Genomic DNA, 16048 nt, shown 5'->3' with positions numbered 1-16048 from the left:
GCTCTTTATTAGGAAATAAACTCATTGCCCTCTCCACCCACCTGTATATAGGTTTCTTTTTGCTAGTCTTTCCCACTATGGAATAAAAAGGAAAGTCATTAGCAAGGGGCCCATGTAGTTTTTACTTTATTTTTTTTTTTTAAGATTTTATTTATTTGAGAGAAAAACAGCAAACAGGGAGCTTGATACGGGGCTTGATCCCAGGACTCTGGGATCACGACCTGAGCCAAAGGTAGTTGCATAACTGACTGAGTCCCCTAGGTGCCCCCATAGCTTTTACTTTTAAAAAGTAATCACAAATTTATTTAGTCTTAATTTCTCTCTTTCAAAAAGCATCAATAACAAACAAATCTCCCAGTGTTGACTGAGGGCTTACTAGACATTCAGACTGCTTTAGGAGCATCAACGCTGACATAAGTTTTTAGTAGTTCCAGAAGGCTTCAATGAGTTCGCATTTGAGCAAAATCTGAGGAAAGGCAAGAGTTGTTCATCAGGAAAATGAAAGCTTCTAAGGAGAGTATCTACGAGTCAAACATGTCTCAAAAGTCCAAGCTTGGAACAGCCCAGTGCATGTTGGGAAAGTTCAGAATGAGATAAGGTAGAGGTATATGAAGCTGACATTTACACAGGTTGACAGGATTTTTGAAAGAAAAATTTTGGATTTGAGGGCTCCTGAGTGGCTCAGTTGGTTAAGTACCTGCCTTTGGTCAGGTCATGATCACAGGGTCCTGGGATTGAGCCCCACATCAGACTCCCTGTGGGAGCCTGCTTCTCCCTCTCCCTCTGCCCCTTCCCCCTGCTTGTTCTCTCTCACTCTCACCCTCTTTTTGTCTCGAATAAGTAAAATCTTTGAATTTATTTTTTTTTTTAATTTGAGGACAAGTTTTTAGTTGGAGTAACGAGGTGAATGATAGTGCCCTCAAAGAGTTAAGGGAATCTAAGCAGAGGCTCAAGTACTAGGGGCAAATAATGAGCTTAATTTTAGAGACATTCACTTTGATGTGCTCATGGGACTTTTAAAAGGAGATTTCTCATAGAAAGTTGGAAAATGAATCTAAATTTGGGGGTTAATGTATAATTATAGACTGGGTAGGGAATGAACCCCATCTATTTTAGGAAAAATGCAGAATTGTAGATTTTCGGGGACTAAACTGCAGTTGATATGTAAGTTAGCTTTTGCTCCATGACAAATCCCATTTATTATTTCTTATACTTCTGATGGTTGGTTAGGTGGTTCTCCTGGTCTGTCCTGGCTTTGTTGATCTCTGCAGTTAGCTGATGGGTGGGATGGGGCTGGATGGTCTAGGCTGGCGTGACTCACATGCCTAGTGATTAACACTAGGTTGGGCCCATCTGGAATGTCTCTTTTCCAAATGATCTCTCATCTTCCTGTAGACTAGTCTGTGCTTCTTCGCATAGTGGAGGTTCCCTGGAGCAGAGAGAGAGGGCAAACCCTAACCACATTTGTTGATATCTCTTTGGCCAAAGCAAGTCACATGGCCAGGCCCAAAACCAGTGAGGGAAGAGCTAGGGAACCCATTTTTTTTTTAAATTTTTTTATTTTAATAAACATATAATGTATTTTTATCCCCAGGGGTACAGGTCTGTGAATCTCCAGGTTTACACATTTCACAGCACTCATCATAGCACATACCCTCCCCAATGTCCATTTCCCCACCACCCTCTCCCATCCCCCCTCCCCCCAGCAACCCTCAGTCTGTTTCTTGAGATTGAGTCCTTTATGGTTTGTCTCCCTCCCAATCCCATCTTTCCATTTTTTCTTTTCCTACCTCCCCCCAAGCCCCCCCCCGCCTTGCATCTCCACTTCCTCATATCAAAGAGATCATATGATAATTGTCTTTCTCCAATTGACTTATTTCGCTAAGCATGATACCCTCTAGTTCCATCCACGTTGTCGCAAATGGCAAGATTTCATGTCTTTTGATGGCTGCATAGTATTCCATTGTGTATATATACCACATCTTCTTTATCCATTCATATGTTGATGGACATCTAGGCTCTTTCCACAGTTTGGCTATTGTGGACATTGCTGCTATAAACATTCGGGTGCACGTGCCCCTTCGGAGTACCACGTTTGTATCTTTAGGATATATACCCAGTAGTGCAATTGCTGGGTTGTAGGGTAGCTCTATTTTCAGTTTTTTGAGGAACCTCTACACTGTTTTCCAGAGTGGTTGCACCAGCTGGAACCCATTTTTTTAGAATCCACCAGAGTGGGGGTAAAGGACAAAATCTTAAAGCACTAACATTTTATAGACTGGGCTGGGTAGATAGTGGGGATAGTGGAAGTAGAATATCTATCTGGTCAAGGAATTAAGAAATCAAAATAGAAGAAAAGAAAGAGTGGAAAGAAAAGTGAAGCGAAAAGGAGGAGGAAAGAGTGGGGTCAGTCAAGTATCAGAGGTCAAATTAGAAAAAGGATGAAAAGTTCTCTTATTTTTAGTAAATATGAAGTCTCTGATGACTAATTGGTACAACTTTGGCTGAGTGTTTTCAGAAGAGAAAGGCCAGATTGGGATTGATGACAGCAGGTAAAGACAACAGGTATAGATCTTTCTTTCAAGACCTGACCCATAAGTTGGAGAGGAGAATAATTAAAGTTGACTTTTTTCTTGTTTTTTGTTTTTGTTTTTGTTTTGTATCTTATTACCTTGTTTTGTTTTTGTTTTTTAAAGATGGCAGCTGAAGGATAGGATCTCTAAATTTAGAGGTACTTTTTCTCTATCTCTGATGTACGTAGGAAAACTATTTTAGATATTACCAGTTTTACTAAAGTTTAGAAATACTCCTTGAATAATGTAAATAATTCATGTCTCCCTATTCTTCGTGTTGCAATTACTTTTACTGTTTAGAGTCATAGTTTAAAGATGACAATTTATTTTATTAATAGGATCGGAAAATAGAAGATCTTCGACAGTGCCTGAATAGGTACAAGAAAATGCAAGATACGGTGATACTGACCCAAGGTAAAAAAGGTAGTGTAGCTCTATAGGTTTTTCTACTTCACTTGATTTTAAGTGGCTGTAAACTTTAACATTTGGTTTCATTTTCCTGGAATATCCATTATTCCAAAATAGTTCGTTTGTTCATTCATTCAACAATATCATTAGGAAAAAATATCACACACTTTCTTGGTGAGTAGGCCAAAGAGAATACTGTGGACTGGTTGGTCAAGGAGAACCTCTGTGTGGAGTTCTTCAGATAGCATTCTAGACAGAACAGTGTGTTCTAGAGCCTGTGAGGAGAGGCATCTGGGTGGCTCAGTGGGTTAAGCATCTGCCTTCAGCTCAGGTCATGATCCCAGGGTCCTGGGATCGAGTCCTGCATTGGTCTCCCTGATCAGCAGTCTGCTTCTCCCTCTACCCTTTCCTCCTGCTTATGCTTTCTCTCTCTCTCTCTCAAAAATAAATAAGTAAAATCTTTTTTTTTTTTTTTTTTTAAAGAGCCTATGGGGAAAATGGGGTTAGTGTACTTAAGAAGTAAAAAAGACCATTGTGACTGACTGGACGGTAGTGATCAGGGGGAGAATGAGAGGAGATGAGCCAAGCGGATAGAAGTTAGTGTTGGCCAGGTCAGGCAATGTGAGGCATTCAGCTCTGTGAGCCCAGAGGGATCCACCGAAGGGTTTTTACAAGTCTGCAGCATCTTCGGAACAATGGACCATATTGGGAGGAGGGAGCAGTATCAGAAGGAAGAGAAGCCAGTCAAGAGGCTCTCGCAGGATTCCAAATGGAATGTTAATAATGGTACTGATTAGAAACATATTTTAGTGTTTCAACTAACACAGTGGTGTGATGAATTAGATGAGAGTGAAGAAGAGGAAAGAATCGAGAAAGATTGACATTTTTGACTAAAGCGACCGGGTGGATGATGATTCTGTTTACCAAGGTATCGAAGCCTAATGAGGAAGCACTAAAATGATTAAGGGGGATTGTGTTCAGCTTTGAATGTGTTAAGTTAAAACATAAAATAAAACCAAAACCATAAGACATCTAAGTAAAAATAGTCATGCTTTGATGGGGGTTAAGGAGTGCACTTGTTGGGATGAGCACAGGGTGATGTTTGGAAGTGTTGAATTACTATATTGTATGCCTGAAACTAGTATTACACTATGTTAATTAGAATTAAAAACTTAATAAAATAGTTATGCCTTTTGATGTGCTATTATTTTATCTGTGCATGGTCCAGTTGGCCATTCTCAAATGTGGAAAATCTCTGGGGATCATTTAAAACCAAAGTGTTAAGAACTTTGGAAGTTTTCTTGTTCACTAGCAATGCAAGGTGGGGTTATTTGCTCTAAAAGTAAACATGAGTAATAAATTTTTTCAGAAATACTTGTGAAATACTCAGATTTTGGAATTTCAATTTCTGTGAGTTCAAAAAGAAAGAAAAACCTACTTCAGATGAGGATTTCTGAGAGGGAAAAAAAAACGGATCTTCATCTTATTTTCCACAGACTTAGTGTATGTTAAAATTTTGTAAATACCCAAATGAGCAAGCAAATGAACCTCTGTCAGTGTTCTTACGGCGATTCTCATCACTCAGCATTTTCTCTGCCTTTAAGAGTGTCTCTTTTTAGACAATATTGCAAATTAACAATTGATTAATTTTTACATAGTCATAACATTTAAAACAGTATTTGATTTTATAGAATCGCAATACTGTAGTTTTTATATTTAAAAATCAAGGGAAAACATTAATTTCTATAAAACATGTAGAATTATAAAACATGTAAAACATGTAGAAAACATGTAGAAAATCAGTAAAAGGGGTAAATATTCTTCATAATTGCACTGACATGATCATTTTTGTCAGTTATAAAACATGTAGAAAATCAGTAAAAGGGGTAAATATTCTTCATAATTGCACTGACATCATTTTTGTCAGTTTCATGGGGTTTTTTTTTGTTTAATCTGGTTTTGTTTTAAAATAGACTGCATGACCAGTATGGAGCCCAACATAGGGCTTGAACTCACAACCTGGAGATCAAGACCTGAGCAGAGATTGAGTCTGATGTTTGGGGCGCCTGGGTGGCTCAGTTTGTTAAGCATCCGACTCTTGGTTTCAGCTCAGCTCATGATCTTATGGGTCATGAGATCAGGCCTTACTCGGCTCTGCACTCAGTTGGAGGCTACTTGAAGATTCTTTCCCTCTGCCCCTCCCCTGGCCTGTGCGTGCATGCACATGCTCTCTCTCTCTCTCTCAAATAAATAAATAAAGCTTAAAAAAAAAAAAAGAGTCAGACACTTAACCAACTGAGATACCCAGGCGCCCCTGATGTATTTTTTTTTTCATCTTTTTTAATGCATATAAAATGTGTAGCAATAAGAGGTTGTTTTTCGTTTTCTTTTCCAAAGTTAGTTGTATTATTTTACATTGCCAACAGTAATGTATCAGAGTTATAATTGGTGAACACACTTGCCAACACTTGGTGTGGTATTTGAAACTTAACAATCCTGTACATTTGATATGATTTTGATTTAATTGGTTTAATGTTTAAGTATTCTCATCACAGTCCCTCATGATGAAAACTACTGGACATCTTATCATGTACTTACTGACATTTGTATATTAAAAAGAGGTAGTTTTTAACCACCATTGAAAATTATGTCCTGTTCTAATGAAGAGTTTATAAACAGTGATTTCTTTTTTTTTTTTTTTTTTTTTTTAAACATTTTATTTATTTATTTGACAGACAGAGATCACAAGTAGGCAGAGAGGCAGAGGGAGAGAGGGGGAAGCGGGCTCCCCGCTGAGCAGAGAGCCCGATGCGGGGCTTGATCCCAGGACCCTGAGATCATGACCTGAGCCGAAGGCAGAGGCTTTAACCCACTGAGCCACCCAGGCGCCCCTAAACAGTGATTTCTAACTAGTATTTGTATTTACTTGGTCCTTAGAAAATGCCAATAATACCTACATTTTAATGAAATTAGAATAAATGCCTAATAAAAATCTAAGAAGGTAAGTCTAGTTAACAGCTTTAAATGAGTTTATGATTTGCCATTTTGTACTATTCAGAGAACAGTGTTTTAAGCATCATTTTTTGATTTTAAAAAAGAATATCTCACATAGTTGTTCAGCACCTAATCCTTTTCATCGCTGGAGATGTAGAAGTAGTTCTCAAAGTTGGCTGCATTGCTGGGTATGTGGTTGCATTTGTCCATAAGGCTCTTCTTTTGCTTTAAAATAAATGGCACAGAAGGATCATCTTAAGGAATCAGAAGATTGCCTATTGTGGTTTTTTTCTTTTTTTTTTTCTTTATGTGTGTGTGGTTTTTTTTGTTTTTTTGTTTGTTTTTTTTTTTTAAGAACACAGAAATGATGTGGTGAGTGCTGTGAAATGTGTAAACCTGGTGATTCACAGACCTGTACCTCTGGGGATAAAAATACATTATATGTTTATAAAAAAATTAAAAAATTAATTAAAAAAACACAGAAATGATGAATGATGAATATTGAGTTTCTTATGGTGACTGTGTTGCTGTTCAGAATTAGTTTGTTGTACCACTGATATTCTCCAGCTTGGTTGTTTCTGAACTGAAATTTGTAAAGCCCCAAATTCTGAAACAAAATTAGGGAAGGTTGTTAGACTGAATTAACTTCTGATTTCAAGGCTGTGAGTCCATGATGGTAGCTATTAATACCACCCTTGAGCTTCAGGTGCTCATAGTTCAACATGTCTCCTAGAGGCCCTCTTGTTATTTTTCTAAGGATTTCAGAGAAAACTCACTTTTGATTTTTGAGGATGAGAAAAATTTTTTATATTCAGTTGGTATTCTTCCTCCAAAAATGAAATGTAAATGAAAAGCTGCCATTCTCCTCCTTTTCCTAGACCAAGATGGCGACTGTGACGGTCTGCTCACTTCTGGTTCCATCTCCACTTTGCTGGATGCGCAGGGGTTTAGTGACCTGGAGAAAAGTCTATCATCTACACCAGTCATGGGATCTCCCAGTCGTGACCCATTTAACACAAGTGTTCCAGAAGAGGTATTTACAGACTCTCAACATTATCTTTGTAGTGAAGAGACTGTGTCATTGAAGGTTAAAATGCTGTTGACAGCATGAAAGACATGGGATCTTTTCTCAGTGTGACTACTGACTGAGTTTGCAATTTTCGTGTCAAAACTCAGTCTCGTAGGACTTTATTTGAAAGATTTGTTTTTTCCCCCCTCTTTAATAAATAAATACCTTGGGCAATGTCAAAATTGCTTAAATAATTCAGGAAGAACATGGGAGAAAGATGCCATCCTAAACAGATTACAATCTACACAATAATAATCTTTATTAGCAAAGAACAAATAGGGAATAAGTGAAGAGGGATAAAGTGAGATTATATAAAGAAGTTGGTTTTAGTCACTTCCAATGGTGTCTCTGAAAAATTCTGGTCTAAAATCTTCCCTGACTTCTTTAGACTTGGAAAAAAGCAGCTGGACAGGAATACTTAGTCTTGAACTCATTTACTTTTCTTTCACACATCAGACTCGTACCAAAATCTGTTTCCATTACCTATTGCAAACCACCCCAAAAATTTGTGGCTTGAATGACAACTCTTGTTTTGCTAACAAATGTGTGATGTGGGTAAGGCTCAGCAGGAACATTTCTTCTTCGCTCCACTGGGCAATAGTTGGAATGGCGTGGAGGCTGGAGGCTTGAGTCATCTGAAGGCTACCCATTTGTATATCGCATGGTTGGTGCTACTGTTGTCCAGGACCTCAGCTGAGGCCCTAGCTGGAAATACCTGTGACTGCCTGGCTTTCTCCCTAGCATAGCATTTAGATCCTAAGGATGAGCATCCCAATAAGAGGACTGGGCATATTTATATCATCTTTTATGCTATGACTCAGAAATCATGTGGCATCTCTTCTCCTGTAGTCACAGGCCCACACACATTCACAGAGTGGAAACAAAGACCCTACCTCTTGATGGACAAGTAATAATATCACATTTGAGAAGAACACGTGGGATGGCATATACCCCTGCGACCATATTCGACTAGTACAACTGCCCTCCACTCTGGCTACAATCATTTATATCCCTCTCCCATGCAAAATGTCCTCATCCCCTCATTAAAGACTTCTTGGTCTTATTCTGGTCAGGCTTCTGCATCCCAAGACCTTGTCATCCAGACCCGGTCAAGATGTAGGTGCAGCTGCTCAGGTTTGGCTTCTCGAGTAGCATTCCATTCCATTTAAAGAACCAGGAAATTCAAGGTCAAGCCGTTTGTCCCCTATACACCTGACATACAGTGGTGGAATGGGCATAGTAACTACTAGGCATTCCCATGCAAGAAGAGGGGACATGGACATGGAAGACGCCCAGGTATCATTAGTTGGTAGCAGTTCCCAAATCCAGCCAGGCCCGTGTGGCCAGTTCCTTGACAGAGCCCAGACCTTTGGGCTCTTGGTTGTTCCTTGGGAGTCATCTTTCCATTTCCAGGAGAAAGAACCTGTAATTGCAGATGAGTTGTTTTCTGCAAAAGTATCTATACGGGTCCAGGGCCTTCTGCCTTCTACTATCTCTGTCCCTGTTGGTCTAATTTGGTATAATATTTTATTCATTTGGAATTTCTTATGAATCACTTTATAATCTAGTCCATCAGGTAAAGGATACCCGCAGTTATCTTCACCATAAGACTTTCTCTATCTTAAGTTTTCTGTAAGGCTGCTATGGATTATCCCTCTCTTTTTAGAGCTGTTGATCTTTTTGAAGGTTTCAATGAGATAGCTGTACCTTAAGTCTTCCTGAGGTCTTAACCTAGGCACACCCGTGGCTTCCTGACAGCACCTCCCTCTTTGCCCTAGAACTTTTAATTTTAGCACAGTGTACTGTCTAGAGAAACTAGGAATGGGAAAAATTGTTTTTGTTGTTGTTTTTGTTTTTTTAACTAAACAGTCTTGGCTACCTTGTGTTTTCCAATTCCCCTTTTGGTCGTCTTTCCTTTAACATTTTACAGTATGCAGTGAGAAAAGACCAAGTGGCATCTTTTCTTTTCATATCTATTCCTGCTGATTATCTAATGAGAAAATGAAATTTGAATTGCATGAAAATGAATTCAAGGAGGAAACATTTCTCTCTTCACTATAGGAGAGGGCTAAAAGATGTCAGTCATAAGGATTACTGGGTAGGGGAAATTGGAGGGTGGTGATCAAAAGGTACAGACTTCCAGTTATAAGACAAGTGTGCTGGGGGTATAAGGTACAACGTGATGACTATAGTTAACACTGCTGTCTGGTATGCTTGAAGGTTGCTAAGACTGTAGATCCGAAAAGTTCTCATTGCAAGGAAAAAAAAATCTGTTTTTTTTTCCTTTTCTTTTCTTTTTTTTTTTAATTTATATGGTACTGCATGTCAGTGATATCCCAATAAAATTGGAAAAAAGAGGCAAAGGATTAGTTAAGGAATAAAAAAATATTTTAGAGGGGGAAATAAAAAATATGTTAGAGGGGGAAAATCCCCTAATTGCTAAATATATTTCTACTGAAGGGAAAAATAACATCTGACAGTCAATGAGTATGCTTGCTGCCTGTTTACAGAATGGCAGATGTTACATGTAAGATTTGCCCAGATAGTCTCTTTAAAAAAGTCTTTCCTATGTGAATTGTACTTTAATGAGATTTTTCGTTTGGAACCAGAATGATTTGATGAAGATTGAGTGTGTTCAGCCACATGGTTAAAGAAGAGCTAGGAGGGAGATTGGAGTTGGGAGTTAAAGCCCTAAGTTCAAAACGAAATCAAGGAAATGGATCAGTTTGTTAGTGGAGCCATTTCCTTCCCCATGATTAGGAACCCCGGGAGCTACTATGAACTTGACAACACAAAGGATGATGGCTCAGTAATTCACCCAGAACTAATCATAAAGATTCAAATTAAAAAAAAAAAGATAGTGAAATAATCTCCTATTTTACAGCAATAGGACTTGTTAAAGAACAAAATTCAGGGGCACCTGGGTGACTCAGTGGGTTAAAGCCTCTGCTTTCGGCTCAGGTCACGATCCCAGGGTCCTGGGATTGAGTCCCGCATTGGGCTCTCTGCTCAGCAGGGAGCCTGCTTCCTCCTCTCTCTCTCTCTTTCTCTCTCTCTCTCTCTCTGCCTACTTGTGATCTCTCTCTGTCAAATAAATAAATAAAATCTTTTAAAAAAAATTTCAGCTGAGAAAATTTTAAACACAGGGATGATGGCTCAGTAAGTTGCCCAGAACTAATCATAAAGATTCCAAAAAAAAAAAAAAAAAAAAAAATCGTGAAGCAACAAGATCGGATTTCTTGTTAAAGAACAAACTTCAACTGAGTAAATTTGCAACATCTTACTGGCTTTATTCAGCAATTTATGAATCAGGCAATGTCCATTTTAGCAGATAGAAAGGAACTCTACGGATCTGTACAAAATGAAGGGCTTTTTTAGGCAGAAGGAAGCAGGAGCAGAGGATCATGCTAGTCATTTGCTGTTGGTTAAGTAGGGTTACTTACAGCAAAGGGAAGTCTCGGGGCGGGGTGGGTCAGGTAACTTACTAAGGACAGGCAAGTGCCGATTGGTTGACCTCGGTCTGCCTTTTCTGGGAGCGCCGAGCACAGAAACTTAGCTAAGTTTGGGTTTACTGACATGGAGTTTAACAGGAGCCACTCCATCTTGGGCCCAATCAGATTATTTTAACAGACTTCACATGTTATAACCTCTTAGTGTCAAGGAATGAGACCACCGCTCAGTAACTGGAACAAAAAACCACAGAGATAAATGTATTGCTTATTTAGTTATCTTGGTGAACTTTATTGGTCAGGGACAGTCTCTTTGATCATATGTGGGGCATGGGGGGTTGCTTGGAGCTCAGGGATTGAGGGACTCTCAGAGGCTAGAGAGAATTGACATCCGCTGTGGACATGTAGTTACAGAGGTGAGACTGTCGTTGATTGATTGGCATCTAGAAGTGTGTTTCAGGTTGTGAGTCCCTACCTTCCTGGCTGATTTCAGAAGGGAGGTGCAGTCACTAATTGGTTGGTTGACTGGCAAAGTGAATTCACTGAGGAAAATTATATTTTTATATCACAATATTTTTTAAGTGTTTCATGTATTAGTTTATGATGGGCTCTTACACCATACTGCTCTACAGTCATCGGAAATTATTTAACCCCAGAGTATAAAATTTCTTCCATAGATTCCATCCTTAGGATACACAAAGCATTTGTTTAGGAAGGTGTATTAGGCATTTTTGTGTTGCTGCTGTAGTATTATTAAGCCAAGTGTTTTAAGTGGTATCCACAAAGAACTGGTTTGGGGGTGCCTGGGTGGCTCAGTTGTTAAGTGTCTGCCTTCTGCTCAGGTCGTGATCCCAGGATTCTGGGATGGAGCCCCTCATCAGGCTCCCTGCTCAGGGAAGTGGGAAGCCTGCTTCTCCCTCTCCCACTCCTCCTCCTTCTCCTTGTGTTCCCTCTCGCCATGTCTCTCTCTGTCAGATAAATAAATAAAATCTTAAAAAAAAAAAAACTGGTTTGAACAACATTCTGTATTAGACTAGTGGTAGAAAATGAAGTGAAAACACGTGTGTTTACAATGCACTTTACCCAAATCTCATCTAAAATTATGACAACCCTGTAAGTTTAGGCATTGCCATTCTCATGTTACAGAGGAGAAAACTGGTGCCCAGTTAAGTGACTTACATAAGGTTAGAACCAAGATTTTTACTAGGGCTTAAAGTTGTCAGGATCAACTATTGACTTACTTGATGGTATTTATTATGTTTTATTCAGAACCAAGTTCAAAAATGACCTTCCTCCAGAATGTTTTCTCTAATTTTAACGGTCATTGATGTTTATATCCAGAGACCATTTTATAAATAGAAGAATAGTGTTTATAAACATAGGTGTATGAAATTTTTTTGATGGACCATGTAATTGTCTCAATTATTTTTTTTTCTCTGTGACTTCTGTCTTGTTTAGTGGATTTTTGAATTTCTCTAATTACATTACAGTTCCACACCAGCATCTTGCAAGTTTCAATCCCTTCACTACTGCCAACATCTAAGGGCTTGGAAACGTCTGAAAGAGCAAAATTGCCTCCTCAACCAGAGACTTCATTTGAAGAAAGGTATGTCATTTATGACCCAACATTGCAATATAAATGTTCAGCAGAGTAGATCAAGCAAACACAAGAGTGCATTGCAATTTATTTACAGACACAGGTTTTACTGTGAGAGGCAAGAAACTGTAAGGCATGTGCCAGGGGACCAGTGTGAATCAATCACTACAGTCAGTTCTGGATTATTGAAATAAAGGGTGTGAAGCAAGAAGTCCTAGGGCAGGAGTCCAGGGAGGTGTGGTGTTCAGGTTAGAGAGAGATTTTAGGGGACTCAAGTTTTATGTCCTAAGTCATGGGGGGCTGCCAGTGGGTCCCAAGCCCCATAGCAATGGTCATGTGGCCCAGGCTGTTCAGAAGAAGGGTTTGGGACAGGGATAAAGTAGTTTCTCCATTAACAAGTAGAATTTTGAAGGAGCATGTTCTCAATTATTAACCTTATAATGAGACCGAATAAAAGAAAAGATAGTAGAATATTTTAGGGGTGCCTGGGTGGCTCAGTGGGTTAAGGCTCTGCCTTTGGCTCAGGTCGTGATCCCAGGGTCCTGGGATCAAGCCCCACATCTGGCTCTCTGCTCAGCGGGGAGCCTGCTTCCTCCTCTCTCTCTGCCTGCTTCTCTGCCTACTTGTGATCTCTCTGTCAAATAAATAAATAAAATATTTTTTTAACAAAAGAAAATATAGTAGAATATTTTAAAAGAGAGGGGCAGCTGGGAGTCCTCAGTAAGTTCAGCAGCTGACTCTTGATCTCAGCTCAGGTCTTGATCTCAGGGTTGTGGGTTCAAGCCTCATGCTGGGCATGGAGCCTGTGTTTAAAAAAAAAAAAAAAATGACTATTTTAAAAGAGAAATAGCTTCCCTAGCACAATTTTTTGTTTTTTTGACAGTTCTGCTTGCTTAGAATATATATGATTTTTTACTTGTGAAGCACACACATTCCTTTTCTTTTCTTTTTTTTTTTCCTTTTCTTTTCTTTCTTCTTTTAGTGATGGAAAAATAATCCTTGGTGCTTCTGTTGAAACCCAGCCGTGCGATAGTCTTTCGTAAGTCATGTTCTTGAATGTGGAAAATGTCATTGATACCTGGGAGAGAGGAAGCTTCTGACGCACTCACAGTGACCACTGTGAGAAGCAGATGACTGAGGCCTGAATACATTAATGCAGGTGTGGTGGTTGGATGTGGGGGGAAGGGGAGGTTGTGAGTTAACAAAGAGATACTTGCTCATTGACCATTATCCGTTATCTCATGCCAAGTGTTTGCATGGCTTTAGCCTTCCTTCATCAGTTTTCATGGGAAGTGCAGTGCTTTGAATTTCAGGTTTGCACTGGCTTGCATTTTGACCCTAGCAGAAAAGAGTCACAGAGAATGATGTAATGGCTGGAAAGGCTGTGGTAGTTTTTTGCATTCTCCATGTAGTAAACTGGTCCATTATCTATGTTTATCCAAGTTCAAGTCTGAATTAGGAAAATCTACTTCCAGAGCAGTATTCAAAGATGAGATCTTCTCTTTTCTCACCATTATCTTTTACTTTATTTGGCACTGGACATGTCTAGTAACTTATGTACACATGAGTACATGAGAATTGCCTTTTAAAAGTTTGTGTATGTATGTTATTCTGCTGCTTAGAGCTTTTTTCTCTCTCTAAACTGGTCACCTATTCCTGCCTTCCATTTTTGAAAAGACCAGCCCTGTACACTTGAATGCTAGGTTATGTGACAGGGGAAAAAATCTCTGGATGTTTACAGTGTCACTTCGCTTTTGCAAAGATAGCAAATGAATTATTATGGGCAGCCAGAGGGATTTTTCTTGTATGCCTCGATCAGAACTGTAAAATGAAGTACTTGGCCAGATTCAGAAAATGGATTCCTTTGTGAATTGAAAAGTAACACTTCTGTCCTTTATTTTAATTACAAGGATTATATGTAAATAGTATGTGAATATTTTAGAAGTTCCGTGGTATATTAACTAAAATTTAAATAAAAATAAAAAATAAAAAAGTTCCTGGTCTAAATGTATACATAAAAGGATACACCACTGGTCCATGGAAAAATGCTGGTTTATTTTCAAATGTTGACATCACAAGGAGAGTCCTAAGTGTTTTTCCAGCTATTCTAACACGTGTGGGACATTTAGAGTTATTGGCAGGACAGTTAACCACCTCTGCTTTTAAAAGAACTCAATGTTATAATTTAGTTAAGCACATAAGTGACTGCCTGAATCCGGATTTTCTTTTATGACCAGGATTCAACCCACACACAGTTTTAGTTTCTTTCCAAGATATTCTCCTAAGAAACAGTGGCACCAGAGCCACTTATTATTAATCCTAATTACTATTATTGTTATTTTTAGAACTTCAAGTCTGCAAAAGTCCAGCAGCCTGGGCAATCTGAAGAAAGAGTCATCAGACGGGGTTGGTTCTGTGTTGTTTCTCTGTCTGTTACCCTGAGACGCAAATATTTAGGCATCCTCACATTTTCCCATTTTGCAAATAAAACTCTCAAGAAGAGCTTGAGGTTTCTCTAATGCAGATATATTAGATACCAGAGTTAATGGTAAATATTAAGAAGAATGAATATGAACTATGAATATGAATATGAAACTAGTGTATACAATCAAAACTGAAGACTTTAATTAGCCATTATAGGAAATAAATGGAACTGAGATTGTGTAGCTTAGAAGTAGACGTAAGTTTATTTTAATTTCTAGAATTGTATGTAACAGATTGTGAATATATGAAGCCATTCCTGTAACAATCTAAAATATTGTTGTTTTGAACAGGAAAAGGAGTCTGTTCAGAAGCCTCCAGAGGTAATTTTTATGTCCAGATTACAATGGAAAAATGTTTGTGATGTCTGATACATGTGATTGCTTAAATGTCTCCAAAAAACCCAAACTCAGAACCTCCAAAACATGTTATATGAAAGAAGCCCGACATGAAAGATCAGATAGTACACGATTCCATTTATGTGAAGTATGCAGAATAGATAAATCCATAGAGACAGAACAAAGCTTGGCGGTTGCCAGAGATGGAGAGGGAGGAACGGAGAGAAACTGCTTCCTGGGTGAGGGGTTTTATTTAGAATGATGGAAATGTTTGGGAGCTAGGTGGAGGTGGCAGTTGCATAACACTGTGAGTGTACTAAATGTCCCCGAATTGTTCAATTTAAGATAGTTACTTTTTATGTTTCACCTCAATAAACTGTTGGGAGGGGACAAAAAACAGACAAAACCCCAAACTCTATATCAGGCTATATGATCTCTATCAGTGATCATATTTGGGCTTCCTAAGACCTCACAAAAAGTCCTTAGGTCACCCGCCTGAGAACAGCTGTTTATTTAATATAACCACTGTGTATACAGCAAACATTTTGGTGTTCTGTTTTTTTGTCTTTTTTTTTCTTTTTTAAAGACCTCATCAACAAGGGCTCTGGTTCTTCTTTCCTCTAATTTTCAATCATTAACTCTATAAAGGCTACATTCTGGTAGACAGGCCACTTCCAGACGCACTCCCTTGACTGTTGGCTCTGAATGCCTTGAGTTGTAATGTAGGTGTCCCTGATAAGGCACAGACTGTGCACACAGCTGTAATTACAGGCATCCTTTGTCCTTTTTTGTCTTGCCAATGCAATAAATGATTAAATGATTTTGACATCTGTGGTGAGACATAGGTAATAGTTGCACTAAACTGTGGCATCTATAAACTTGTAGTTACAGTGAGCAATAAATTCGGAGGATAAAATCACCACCTTCAAAGCTTGTGTCCCCTCTCCCCTTTCTCTACCTCTGCAAAAACAGAAACAGAGGGCAGGAGATGTTAGAGGAATGAGAGCATGCAAATCAAAGCATCTTTGGATCCTACTAAAACAATATAATAGATCATGTTACTGTAACTGCTAATTCAAATAACAAGAAAGCTAAAAAATCAACAGTACTTAGAAGTATAACTTAATTACAGTTAAGGT

The 16048-nt window shown here is 38.7% G+C and overlaps 1 protein-coding gene across 7 annotated transcripts in view; it reads left to right on the top strand.

Moving 5' to 3' along the window:
• Positions 1 to 16048, top strand: part of PPFIBP1 (PPFIA binding protein 1) — a 176424-nt gene that overhangs the window by 143938 nt on the left and 16438 nt on the right. For 4 of the 7 annotated variants that reach the window (XM_080812005.1, XM_080812011.1, XM_080812009.1 and 1 more), the window contains 6 exons: positions 2912 to 2987; positions 6854 to 7008; positions 11984 to 12099; positions 13073 to 13129; positions 14436 to 14496; positions 14865 to 14894. In XM_080812005.1, coding sequence (XP_080668131.1) covers positions 2912 to 2987; positions 6854 to 7008; positions 11984 to 12099; positions 13073 to 13129; positions 14436 to 14496; positions 14865 to 14894 — 495 coding nt within the window. Of the gene's footprint in view, positions 1 to 2911; positions 2997 to 6853; positions 7009 to 11983; positions 12100 to 13072; positions 13130 to 14435; positions 14497 to 14864; positions 14895 to 16048 lie in introns of all 7 variants that reach the window. The other 3 variants (XM_080812010.1, XM_080812008.1, XM_080812006.1) reach the window with 1 other exon arrangement.

This window comes from Martes martes (assembly GCF_963455335.1).
Source record: "Martes martes genome assembly, chromosome: 8".
NCBI classification, from domain to species: Eukaryota; Metazoa; Chordata; class Mammalia; order Carnivora; family Mustelidae; genus Martes; species Martes martes.
The sequence above is the reverse complement of the archived record's forward strand: the minus strand, read 5'-3'. Positions and strand labels throughout refer to the sequence as shown.